Below are 14,214 nucleotides of genomic sequence, written 5' to 3'. Positions count from 1 at the left end.
ACAAAACATTTGAAAGATTTTTTTTTTATATGAAATAGTTTTAAATTGCACATCATTTCCACGTTTGCTTGCCAGGAGTCTTCTACATCATTGCATTTCTTTGTGCATTATCACCATCTGTCATGAATCAATTGCGTATGACCAGAATATTTAATAAACATCCAATTTTACCGAGTAATAACAACAATAAAAATGTTTTCATACTGTAGAGTGGAATAAAAAATACAGACATACAGACATAAAATTCATATTATTGGTTTGGGTTTTAATTACAGTCTATATGTATGTTGTGTGTTGTCCTTTATTCTGTTCATTTATAGTTTTTTAATTTTAAATAATGACAATATTTATTTCAGTTTTTCTGATTTCTGCTAGAATGGGCTACATACAGAATATTATAATGTTAATGTCAGTCACCAGAAGCTTCTCTTTATCTGCCACATCATTGTGTTTCTGTTCCTATGTGGAATGGAGCATCCAAATGCTATAACACAAAAACAAAAGGTTTATTCTTATTTATTATAATGAAATCAAAAAAAACTGATGGTCAGCTAAAAGTCCAGGAGTGCTGCTAACAATTATGTTTTAAATAAGTTTGTTTCTGTTAATCTTGTATTCATCATAAAATAACCAGAAGTGGTAATCACATGTCATATAAAACTTTGTCTGACATTGAAAAATGTAAATATTATTGTAGTAAATGCAAACTGAATTATTTAAAAACGAAATAATAATATTATTTCCTTATCTCACAATTATGTTTTATTAGTATCGCATGATTTTACCTATTTTTCATCAATTTTCTGTCCTTGGCCAAAATAGTAACAGAAGGAAAGTTGAGTGTGTGTGTAAAGACGTGCAGAGTGTCCCCCTGCTGTCCATCGGACAGCTGCTTGTTAGCTCTGGATTAATTTAGCCTGTTAGGAGCCATATTACTGAGGATTAATCCTGAGCCCACCATGCTTCGATAAATACACACACACTCTCAGCTGTGCAGTCACAACCACTTCATGCCCCACATCTCCTCTTCAGCTCCAATACATTACTTCTATTTCACTTATTTCCTCTCTCTCCAGAGCTCCAGCGTGTTGTTTGGTTCGTTACCAAGAGTGGAACCTGTGATGTGTGTGTGACAGTGCAGCCTCGGTGACTGTGAGGCTGCCAGATGTGCAGCAGCAACTGGATCTGCTGAGGCCAGATGAGGCTTAGCTATCTGTAGGGCAGTCAGGGTCAAATGGAGGTTATGTGTAGTTTACGTTCTCTTAATGAAACACTGTGGAAAACTCCATCTCTTATGTAATATTGTGTAAATGTGAGTGGGCTGTAAACAGAGAGCTGAAACAGTTTGTTGTGGCTGTAGATCCATTCAGTAAAAAACAAAGTGAACAGTCTGATCATGTACTTTAGTTTCTAACCAGAAGTTAAAGAGACACAGTGACGTGACGTTTCCTTTGGTCTCTACTCTTAAATAGGAAAGACTCATTTAAATGAACTGTCATCTTTGCAACTCACTAACTCACGAACAAAACTGCAGTGGGATCATCATGTTGCTCTGTGTCTGCTGGATGTCAAATTAGAACTTGCTTGATTCTGCCCCCCCCCCCCCCATTTAATCCAAATTAAAAGTATTGGTGTGACACTGGTGGAGAACGGGGAAAAAAAGAATTCAACAAACAGCAGTAAAATGTTGTGCTGTAGAGAAACCTTAAACCTCGAATAACTGAGCTCATTTTTTATTATTTGCATGTCTGCTGCATTCCCAATGGCCTTACTAGGCAGATATTATGATGAAGTGCTGCCTCCATATTTTGCTGAGCTCTGAACTTTTTACAGGAAGCCTGTGGAAACACCCAGCATCCTCCTCTGGAGGTGTGAAGGTGGCGCTCATAGGTCGTTGCAGGGCACGGTAAATATTTAATCAGCAGAGAAAGTAGGTCAGTGCTGAGTTCAAGAAATACGTCGGCGGGAGGAAGTGGCGCGTGCAGGGTGACCAAGCAAAACACAGGGCTGGTTATTGCTGGTGGTGTTGGGTCGTGTGCTGAGGAAATGTCTGTGTGATCAATGGTCCCTGTCTGCGAAGCTCATCCTCAGGGCGGCCAGCCGCTCAGATGGATGTACACGATCTGCAGTGGATATAATACTTCTGTTAAAATGTCAGGGTTTTGTCATGTAAAAAAATGTTGCCAAGGTCAAACATGTTAGCACTTTTCACACCTTTCTTATGACCTGTGATCTCTGATATCCAACAGGAAAAGTAAAATAAAACTGATCTCACATTTTTTCTTACATCCTCTTGTTTGCATACTACTGCAAAAGCTGTGGTCCACAAAGAGCTTCCAGAGCATGGACAGCATCCTATTGTACAAGGGCATCAATCAGAAGAGGGGTACAAAAGAATTTTCCAAGGCTTTCGATTTATGATGGAACCCAGTGAGGACATTATGGTACAGTAGTCACATTATCAAGGACAGGACCAAACTGGATGAAGGAGTTTCTGGCTAGTGATGGTTGCTCCATTCATGTGACAACAATTTCCATTTGTTCTTCATATGTGGGCCGATGTGGCTCAGGAGGTAGAGAGGGTCATCCACCAATCAGAGAGTCAGCATGATTCATGCAGTGAGTATGAATGGTGTGTGATAGACAAAGCGCCTCAAGTGACTGATAAGACTGGAAAAGTGCTTTATGAATACAAACCATTTACCATTAATGTGTGTGCTCTACGGGGGAAGGGTGGAAAGACGGAGGAATGTTTTGTGATGAAAAGAAAACCTACGTCTTGTCCTTCAGAACCATGTTTCTGATGAGACCTAATCAGAAACAGTGTGTTTGGTGCTAAAACCATGATGCACTGAGAGAATTGTGAATATCTCCTACGAGTGGAGGGGTGCACTCGGAGAATCCAAATCATCTCCTTTCATAACCACTATTCCTTAAACCAGATGGGTGTGAACAACACAAGGTCAATGAAAGATGTGAAGGAGAAGCCATTGGGAGTTAGGAAAGGACAAACACAGGGCGGAGAAAATCCATTTACACCCGGTGTATATACTTTATTTATAACAGAAGATGTGCACAAAATGAACAGTGCTGTAGTTTGTGTGCTGAAAGTTATAATAAAGTTTCCATTGAGACACAGAATGGCACTTCCTGAGAAGAGATAGTTTCAGTTTATACAGAGGAAACATTTAACCTAATTTACTCACAAGAAATAACAACAAAAGGGATTCAATTGAAAATGAAAATAAACAAACAGGACTGAAATGTTGAAATAACATAATATTGTGGGGGATGAACGTAAAAACAAACCTTATGTAATTGGAGAAAATTATTTATTGTGTACATTCCACAGTAAGGGGATTAAAATGTTGTTTATTGTGATTCCTCACGGGACAGATGTGACAGAAGAAATCAGTAGCTCAGACATCATGTGAGGATTCACATTAGATTTGGATCGTGTCAGGAGATTTATATTTACGTGGGTGTGTTCAGGTGCAACTATGAGGTTGCATGGCAGCTGCAAAGAATTGTGGGGCAGCATTTTCTCCTTTCCTTTTTATAAAGAATGGCCTGATGTTTCCAATGCTAAAGGAGATAAGTTAGGAAGCATTGAAGCTCCTTTCCTTATGCTTCAAAGAATTTGAACAGCTCTTATGATGGCGGCCGCTGAAATACTTCTATTTGAACACAGCCGAGGATTTGCATAATTCAATTCAATTGAATTTTATTTGCAAAGCACCAAATCACACCGCACACTGTAAAGGCACTTTACATAGGAAGGTCGAGATCCTACTAAATTATAGAGAAACCCAACAGTTCACCAGCAAGCATGACAATGACCCAGAGCATACAGTTTGTCCAAATCAATCAAACAAAGATGTTCACACCAAAAGGTTCATTTAAGGTTTTTATCTATTTATTTTCTTAAATGATTAGTTTTATGCTTGAATTGTATAGGTTTTATGCATAAGGTCAAATCAAAGATGGCAAAGTTCTAAAATGATTTATCTTAGTTTAACTTTTTTAACAGGGGTGTGTAGACTTTTTATATCCACTGTAGTCAGTTCAGACATTAACAAGACTGATAGTGTGTGGCTACAATGGCAGCTCCATGGGACTGTAATGTGCACCACTGGACAGAAACCTAAGAGAAAACCTTCTGTTCAATTACTAGGCATTTTAAGCAATTAAGTATATAGTGGCCATTTAGGGTGTCTTGACTCAGCTGGTCAGGCTCAGCTCTGCAGTGTCATTTGGTGAAACTCTCAGTGTTTGTGAGCTGCGCTTTGGGATGAATGGAGATTTGTAAGTTAAGATATTAAAGGATCTTGTTGTTTCCAGGCCCAGTTTCTCACTGAGGTTAGTCAACACACTAACACTGCTTCTTTGTGTCATTGACCCCGTTAACACCTGATATTAACATCAATCTAGAGATCTGATCACAAGTGGACAGCGCAAATCTTTTTGTCTTAACACACTCACATGCATCCTGAGTGCGTCCTAAGATCTGATGACTCAGACCACATTGAGAGGGGATCTGGGTCTCATGTGGCCACATTATTTGAGCTGTGTGAATGTGAACATCTCCTGGACCACATTGAAGGAGATGACTTTCTCTGAACTGGTTCATAATGAATACAAAGAAAGGTTGTGCATCTCAGTGATCACATATTGATTTGTTTGTGGCCACTATATCAACATCCAGAACATGTCCACTTCTCTCAGAATGAATATTTGAACAGGTTTTTGATGTAATGATTTGATGTTGTCCTGCAAGCTGTATGTTCAGGGTGTTGGTTGAGTCAGTAAACCAGTTCTGATGGCAGTCTCATAATTGAGCCTGCTCCTTTGCCAGATGTCTGCATAGCTCCTGGCAGGAGTTTGACAAGAGGGTGAAGTATCAGCATACGCAGCATCTGACTGCTAACACTCAGCAACCTGTGAGTCCTCTGAGGCTGCTGGGAAAACCCAGTCCAGACAGAGATGGAGTGTGGGCAGAGAGCAGCTTGCAAACACGAACAAAGCTGCTTAGGCAAAACAGTCAGGGAGGGACACACACACACACACACACACACACACACACACACACACACACACACACACACACACACACACACACACACACACACACACACAAAGCATGAGAGAGAGAAAGAGAGAGAGAAAGAGAGAGAGTGAGAAAGAGAGTGTGAAAATCTTTGTTTTAATATTTTATTCCAGCTGCTACCCCACCAAATCAGACTTTTTATTTTTTTTCCCTTACATCAAAATTGTAATCTTTAAAACTCGTACATCATGTCTTTTGTCTAAGCAGTAGACTGGAGGAGCCTTTCAAGAGACAAATGTCCTCAAGAAATGTAATGAAGTGCAGTGAGGATAATTTTATTTAGGGTTTAAGATGGCACTCTTTAAAGATTTTAATGTTTGTTGGCAGTACTTTAATATTTGTAAGAGCTACTTATAATATGAAATTTAATTTATTTGCTTTGATTTGAGAATCTAAGATAACTGCTGGTAAATGAATTGAAGCTGAAGTGCAACAGCATCAAGGAAAGCACAGCCAAAATATTATTGATCAGAAAAAAATATAATGATAAAATATTCAGTAAGATGCACGTGATCAAGCAGATAGGAAGAGGACAGCAGTGTATCTATCTTACGAGTACTCTGTGGAGCGACTCTACTGGTTGTCAGACACAAATCAATTTTTATCTTACTTTAAATGTACTTTTCCAAACAATAATTTTGAAAAGCAACCAACAAGTAAAGACTTTATTTTATTTTAGCAACCTCGTATTTTAATTGGAGGCATGGAATGGAGAGCAGTGATTGGTCAGCAGATCTGATGGGTCTGAAGGTGGAGTAGGTGATGTAATGTAGTTCCAGTCCATGCAGTGATTTAAAAACAAATCAAATAATTCTAAAACCAACTTTGTACTTCACTAGTCCTTAGCAGACTAACAGAAGCAATTATTAGAAAAATAAAATAGGGCCTACAATGGTGCCGTGTGGTACTCCACAGGAGATGGGTGCAGTATTTACGAAACTCAACTAATCTACATCATTAGAACTTTGTGGCTGTGTTTGATCAGATTTCACTGACAGTGACTGAACAGTCTGACCACAGATCACAATCATCAGATCCTGATTCAGATGTCGTTAAATCTTAGTACATGACACCACCATTTTCTACCAGTGAGGAGCGCAAAGAAAAGATGGGAAACAAGTATTTGTTGTAATATTTGTGTAACACATAGAGGGACATAGGGGCTTAATGTAAGATCCCATCGCAAAGATTCATAAACTCATTCAAACAAATTGTAGATTTTAAGGCCTTTAAGTCCACAGCTCCTGTGTTGACTGAAAATGTATTGATAACAATTTTTTTTCTTTAAAACAGATACATCAGTCTAATTGCTTGGTTTGAGAAAAACAATCCAGAGAACAGTAATTGTGAACTCATGTTAAACAGAACAGAAGGGACATGAAATGGCATTATCAATCAACCATTTCCTGATTGGTTTTGAAATAGAAGTCATAACACTCTCTTGAGTTGTCAAGACATAAAAATACCAACTAATATCATAACACACTGATTTAACACATTAAACTTCTCTTTTAATTATTAGCGTTGATTGTAATATCAACTGATAAATGATGATGCACAAATTACTGTCTCTTTGTGGATGAATGTGGATGTTCCATTGAACTGGAAGAACAAATCTCAACTGTACCTTCTTGTTGTCGTTTCCAGGTCGGTCGCTTCTTTGGCGAGGTGGACGGGTCTGTCATGGCGTCACTCATCAAGATGGGCATGTTTCAAAAGTATGACTGATTGCTGCTTTGATCTCTTATCAGTTCAACATTAAGTTTTCTTTAGAAATACAGCGAACACATTACACGTCCAACTTAAACATTTTAAACAAGTTATAGACATTTTTAGTTTTTCCCATTCACCCATTCACACACACATTCAAACAATGCATCTATGTGCAGCACTTCTGCTATCATACATCACTATCACACTGTCGGCACAGCCATCAGGGGCAATATGGGGTTCAGTATCTGCATGGGATTGGGAGAGACGGGGATCGAACCAACAACCTTCTGGTTAGTGGCTCTACCTCCTAAGCCACAGTCACCCAATCTAAGCTCAGTTGATGTCAACCAATGCGAATGATGTGTCTTGAAGAAAAAGAATTACACACAAAGTCGTGGCACATTAAAATATGATAATGTGTACAGTTAAAGATCTTTACACACATTGACTGTGTCTTTTCCGAGAGTTACAATACATTTCAAATAACAAGGAGAGGGATCCCTCACCTGTGACACTTTCTGAGGTTTCATTTCTTTTCCCCTGTTAACAGGATTTTTGTGGTAGTTTTTCCTCACTCTTGTTGAGGGTTAAGAACAGAGGGTGTCCCACCTTGATAAGCCCTATGAGACGAATTGTGATTCGTGAATATAGGCTATACAAATGAAATTCAATTGATTGATTGACATTACATACAGAAAACTACACAAATAGAAATACATTTCTTAACTCTGTTCAGTAATGATGTGTAACCTGCAAACACATGTACGTCTGATTTTGTTTGTTTTTGTTTTGAGAGTGATGAATGACTGTGTGTGAACTCCCGAGCTGTTCTCTGCTCACATGTTACTGAGTTGAATGTTTGCATGTTTGCAGAGTGTCATTGTTTGACTACCAGGCGATGTGTAGAAACACTCATCATCACGCCAGCAGCGCCCGACCTCTGCTCAGCGTGAGTCGCACCACTGCACTAACATATACTATATATGTAGTTTATGGGTCTTGATTATGAATGCATCAGTCAACTAAATGTTCAGTTTTGTCCATTTAACATAAGCAACAAGTGTCATTACAGAAATATGCAGTAAGAGTTTGTTGATTTTCCATTAATTAAAAAAAAAAACCTCAGTTCTTTAATTCCCTTCTTGTTTCTCTTCCTCTTGCAGCCATTTTACTGCATTGCGGCGTTGATAAAGTGGCTCTTCTCCAACACACTGATGTAAGAGATGAGGGTTTTTTACTTCTATCAGTGAAATTGACAGAAACTGTGGTAAAGAGGCTGATGTGGATCCAGGATGTTTCAGTGACATGAGGCACTCCTGCAACTGTGAATTCAGATATTAACGTATACACAATTTAGACTTCATTTCACAATCATGGCTACTTTATATACTTGAACAGTGGTGAACCTATGAAATCATCACAGCGAGTGAAGACGAAAATCAATAATTTTCTCAAGGTTATAAAGGGAATAAATAAAAGTTGAATCGATTACTCTTCACTCTGCTCTGGAAACCATTTGTCCGTTTTAAATAAACTCCCAAAGTTCCCAAATATATTAAATCTATTCAAATTTCATACATGAAGACAGAGCTGCAGGTAGTTTCTCAGCATCAGCAGGATGTGAAATATGTCCAGTGGGTATATTTTATATTAATGAGCCAGTGTGCAGAATTTAACTTTTCCTTTTTTGAAAATATGTTAAAGTCTTTCCAATATCACCTGTATTAAAATTTGTATTAAACAAGGTGAAAGAAATTAGCGTCTGCCTATATGTTTGGTATGTTGCATATGATTTTCTAAATAATCTGTAATGAGGTGTTTGTGTCTCCTGCCAGGTTTCTGCTGGACTTTAACCTCTGTGGTCTCTGGCACTCTGATTACTTTGTGGACGGTAAGATGCTCTGATGATCAAATCAAGTAAAACGACTCGTCCATCAATGCTCGGGTGCTTGATGACGATTACTGATAAGTTAAAAAAAAGTTAAGATGTTAAATAAAATACATGTCAAACTGAAAAGTGCCAGAGCAGCTGATGGTGTGTTTTTCCACAATTTATATCTCATTTACAAACATCTGTCTCCAATACGGCGGTCTCATCTTCATCATCATCATCTTCATCTTCATCATCATGATCATCATGATCTTCATCACCACCTCGGTGTGTTCCCTGTGTCTGCTCTGTGATCCATCTTCATCCACTCAGCCAAGGCTGGTTATCACACAAGTAAGTTCATCATGTCTGTATGTGTGTGTGCGTGTTGATGTTTTTGTGTTTATGAAGAGGACATGTCCTCACAATGACAGAAAAACGATGAAAACTGTCCACACTGTGGGGGTGGTTTGATGGTCGTCAGGTTTAGCTTCTTATCAAGATTAGATTTGGACTTAACTCAGGCCATCCCGCACCAGGAAGCTGGTTCACTGTTAACCTAGGTAAATCACCATGGTAACAGATGCTGCAGGGGCTTAGAGGATCAGATCACAAATATCCTGTTAACAGGTTGACTGAGTCGTCATTCCTACAGGATCCTGACATGGAAAAAAAAGTTTACAATAAAGTGTTTTAAAATGGCAGAAAGAGAGTGAGTTTACCTGAATATAGGGAGCGAAGCTTGCGAGCTAGTTCAGGCAGCCAGCTCGAATCATGTGATATGTTTAATTTTCCACAATCCTCTACATTACACACCCTCCCATTTTGGCAGCCTATTTAAGCTGCAAAAATGTCCCATCACTCCCTTTGCTTGCCCAATGCTGCTTCTGCAAAACACTAACTAACAGCCTCACACACAAGAGATCAGAGGTTTTTAAATTTGACCTTTTCCCAGTAATATAGGTCTTACCCTAACACCTTTGTTATATATATATAAATATAATATTATTCAAATTTGTGTGTGTGTGTGTGTGTGTTTGTTTCAGCTCACAAGCAGAGGAAGGTGGAGGCGCAGCAGCCCTGTGACACTGAGTATCCTGGATTCATGTACGACTCATCTATCAGAGAAGCCAACAGCCTCATCAAGTGTGGACGCTGCCAGAAGTACGACACAAACACACACACACACACTGACCTTAACTAAACAAATGAAATCCTCTTCCTCTATTTACTAAAAGGAATATCATCTGTCAGTTTATTTCCTATAATTACCAAACATTGTTGTCATTGTGACTGATTATCTTTTAAAGGTCTGTTGTTATTTCTCTATAATTTTCAAGGTCTCGACCTTAATATTTGGTGCTTAAAATTGAATTGAACTGAACTGAATTGAATACGTCCCTAATATCCGATTACCTTTTATTTTGTATTAATTTGTTTTTTGTTGCCATGTATTTTGTGCAGCACTTTGTAACATTGATTAGATAAGTGCTATACAAATAAAGATATTATTATTATATATTTTATTATGTTGCCTATATATTATTGTTACAGTGAAGTTAACAAGCTTGTTAATTGGACTGATGAAGACCAAATCAATTCAATTTTCAATTCAATTTTATTTGTATAGCTCCAAATCACGAGTTATTTGTTGTTAACTGAGTGAATATGATCTGTGATTGTTTATTAAAGGTTCAGTGTGTAAAATCTAGTGACATCTAGTGGTGATGTTGCATGTTGCAGCTGAATACCCCTCACCCCATCCTCCCCTTCCAAACATGAAAGAGAACCTGTGGTAACCTTCACTTGTCATAAAAACTCAAAAGGTGTTTAGTTTGTCCAGGTTGGGATAACTGGAAAAAAAAACATGGAGGCCTCCATAGAGAGGACCCGATGTGTTTTAGATGGAACACACTAGTAAAAACATCACACAGATTATTTTATATTCAATATCTCCCAATAGTTCCCTTTCACCTACATCTAACACGTTTGATGACTGACTGATGAGCTGTAACGTGTTTGTGTTTCAGGATGTTCGTGGTGCAGCAGATTCCTGACAGTAACCTGGTTCTGGTTGTGACTCAGGCCGACTGTGACTGTTCCCGTCAGTATGGAGCGATCCTGCTGGAACCCAAAGAGATCAAATATATCCTTCATTCACTGACAAGCAGCAACAACACCGCCCCCTGCTGGAGACGCTGTAGGGAGGACACAGCTGTGACCTTGTGATTTGGACAGTGTGGTCTTGATGGTGTTGGTTCAATAGAAACTCGTGTAAAGAGCGAGTGATGCATTCAAATACCCCTCAGTGCAGCCCAGAGGGATAAGTGTCCATATTCCAACTAGTCAGGTCCATCAGTTAAGAGCCAGTCTGTCTATTCATTTGTTTCTTCTCATTTGTGCCGGTTGTCTTTGGTCTTGGTTTATTTTCCTAGAATTCCACTCTCTTGAGCAGTTTTCAGTTTTCCTTAACTCCAGTGAACATAATGCCACAGTGAAATGCAACAGGATGAAATCCCAGAAGGTCCGGCGGCGTCCGGAGTCGTGCCACTCCTACCACCCGAAGGTGAGCGCTGCTGACGCTGTGGTGGACACATGGACTATTTAAAACACAGCCTCTGAAGCAGAGCACGTTTAACTGATACTGACCAAACTGACTTGTGTGTGACTTTTTTAGATTCATGACTATAAAAATATTTAATTAATACAAAAATACTATCAACAAACAAATAAGAAAACATAACATGGTAACACTTACCTTTAAGTCACTGTTAGTATTTTTAAATTAATAACTATAGTTTATCTGTTCATGTATTTGTTAATAACTACAACTCTTCCAGTGTTGCATACACAGATATTGAATGATAGTGTACTGTAGCTAAACACAGATGAAATGAGAAATTATAAATCTTTACAAATACATCATCTAAACAATTAAAAATACAATCACTGCTGCTTATAGCAACATTGTAGTGTGTTATTAATATGTGTTCAACTAAATGATCCTTTAATGTTACAATAAACAATAGTCATTTTAATAGACAATGTATACTAAGCTGTTGATGTGGCTAATGAAAATGAACATTACTCTAACATTCCTGTTGCACTCAGCTGTGTGTACGGTGTTTAGCATGCAACTGGTTGGTTTATGTACAATGCACAGAGCTCACTTTAAACAGGTAAAGGAAAGAAATCATATATTAAGTCATCAATTCATTGCATTAATCACAAACAGATAATACTTGAACTAATAAAAGTGAATGCAGTTGATAAAATGCTGATATGTTGTACATTAATAACGAATACAGACACATATCATCTTTAACTTCAACAGGAGAATGCTAAGGAATGTGGCGGAGCGTCGGCCATCTCCCTGTCCTCTTCTCTTCTCTCTGCCTCTGCGCTCGTCTCATTGGTCCTCCACCACTGGACGTAAACCAGGACTAACCCACCAATCAGGATGCTCACAGGGGAGCCGGAGCGAGGATGTACCATAACAAAACACTGACCAAATAGCCAAAGGAAGTTTTTTTTTTAAATACTTGCCACAAGAGACAATGGAATATCTCAGATGTCCCCCCCCCCCACTGCTCAGACATGCTGCAGTTCACTCTGCAGTGGAGATAAAGGGCTATGAGATTATTCTTTTTTTAAATGGACTCATTTGTCAGTTTGGAATAAGTCAAACTGAAGAAGGAGCTAAACTGAGAGGCGACTCTGAGCTGCGTGAGAATCAGGAGTCATCACTCTGCTGAAGCTCTGAACAGACTCTTGAAGGAACCTGGAGTTTAAACAGTGCAGCTTGTGTTTGGAGAAATGTTGCCATTACTCACAACAAGAATGTAGCTTTTTGATACAGAAATATTGTATAAAAGTAGAGTTTTACATTGAAATTATTTACCAAAAAAAAACAGTTACAAGACAAAGAATCAGATGGTGATGACATCAATGTACTGTGGTGTATAGGTCAATGTGAGTGGCAGAAAGGTGATTTCTACAATACATAGTAGCTTGTTTTTAGACTGGTTTCCCATAAAGAGGAACAGAGAGCTTAAAATATGATACAGCTTTTAAAATTTCCACCAACATTTCTTTTACATGTCTCATATTTTACATATGATGGGACACAAGATATGGTATTGATATAGTCATTTTATTAAGTCATCAGAAAACTTCCCAGGAATCTCTGATTTGGTGATTTTCAGGTAAAAGATATAATATATTGCCTATTTTAAAAGAGAGGCACATTTGGTCTAGGTTTGATATCATTGGATGTTTTTTGTATATGTCAGAAACTTTTACAAAAAATGCAGCAGAGCAAGAACTTTTTATGTGTCAACATTTAAACAAACTTCATTGGGATGCAACTAATTCCTGTGTAAACAGCACTTATATGTCACCTAGATGTATTAAACATGTTTTCACTGCATTCAACTAGAGACGTCAGTTGACCTGTTATTTAAAACAGATCTATTGTAGATGAACTACCCGGCACATTAAACATGACTCAGGTATGAGAGAAAATACTGTATCTGCATCAGCTGGAGCCTTTAAGTGAAACCATCAGATGTTGGATGTCCTCTTTAAGTCTAACGGCTTTTAATTCTGGATTCTTAATACATTTTTTGCTTCTACCTGTTGGTATGTTTGTTTTTCTTTCACTTTACTTTCCAGCACCAAGTGGATGAAAATGTCCAAATTTGTTGACATCCAATCATTCAAGATCTATAAAATATGGTCACAGTTCCCATTCTGTTCATTCGGAGTTGTTTTATATTATGGCCAAAGAGGTTTTTTGTCACAGTGAAGATGACCTTCGACCTTTTGGAGATTAAATGTCATTATTTTACCCTTTTAGACATTTATCAGAAAATGTGCCATGTTCTGCAAAGTACTGCTGTTATATTATACTCACTTGAGTTAAATAGAATGCTACAGCAGAAAGTTATGAAGAAATGTCACAGTATGAGCCACACAAACAGGTTATTCAGTTAAAAAGGTCATAGCTTAAATTCTTTTTAATTCATTGTAATTTTCCATGTTAAAGTGTTGTATGTTATATAGTTATATGTTATAAAAGGTTTTATCATATATAGTGGGTTTCTCTAAAATATTTAAGGTCTTGACCCTATCTTGCTATGATTTGGCTCAAATTGGACTCAACAGAATATCTTTTATTTCAATCGAATCTTAATTTAGCCATGGACTTTTGTGTGAAGCACTTTGTAACCTTGTTTAGATAAGTGCCATACACATAGTTATTACTCAAAAATTCTCAAGAATGCTTCACACCTCCATTTTGCAGAAAAGGTGCGTAGGAGAGAGACGAGTAGATCAAAAACTAGTAAAGCTCCTGCAGTGTCCAACTTGCAGTCAGTGATTTTTCTTTTTTCTAGGTTATTGATATCCTCAGAGAATGTCAAATGTCATACTGAAAAAGCTGGTTGTTCTCTAACCAGAAGGTTATCGGTTCAATCCCCATCACCCGCATTCCAAGTATCCTTGGGCAAGACACTGAACCTCA

At 38.0% G+C, this 14,214-nt stretch overlaps 1 protein-coding gene across 3 annotated transcripts in view; it reads left to right on the top strand.

Moving 5' to 3' along the window:
• Nucleotides 1-12,464, top strand: part of cacna2d4b (calcium channel, voltage-dependent, alpha 2/delta subunit 4b) — a 63,741-nt gene extending 51,277 nt beyond the window's left edge. For 2 of the 3 annotated variants that reach the window (XM_034586929.1, XM_034586928.1), the window contains 9 exons: nt 6,755-6,825; nt 7,694-7,769; nt 7,984-8,036; nt 8,656-8,711; nt 9,024-9,044; nt 9,737-9,854; nt 10,721-10,836; nt 11,174-11,256; nt 12,025-12,464. In XM_034586929.1, the coding sequence (XP_034442820.1) occupies nt 6,755-6,825; nt 7,694-7,769; nt 7,984-8,036; nt 8,656-8,711; nt 9,024-9,044; nt 9,737-9,854; nt 10,721-10,836; nt 11,174-11,256; nt 12,025-12,126 (696 nt within the window). In that variant the 3' untranslated portion in view covers nt 12,127-12,464. The remainder of the gene's footprint in view (nt 1-6,754; nt 6,826-7,693; nt 7,770-7,983; nt 8,037-8,655; nt 8,712-9,023; nt 9,045-9,736; nt 9,855-10,720; nt 10,837-11,173; nt 11,257-12,024) is intronic. The other variant, XM_034586930.1, reaches the window with a different exon arrangement.
• The last annotated feature ends 1,750 nt before the right edge of the window (nt 12,465-14,214 follow it).

Source organism: Hippoglossus hippoglossus, chromosome 6, assembly GCF_009819705.1.
Source record: "Hippoglossus hippoglossus isolate fHipHip1 chromosome 6, fHipHip1.pri, whole genome shotgun sequence".
NCBI lineage: Eukaryota > Metazoa > Chordata > Actinopteri > Pleuronectiformes > Pleuronectidae > Hippoglossus > Hippoglossus hippoglossus.
The sequence above is the reverse complement of the archived record's forward strand: the minus strand, read 5'-3'. Positions and strand labels throughout refer to the sequence as shown.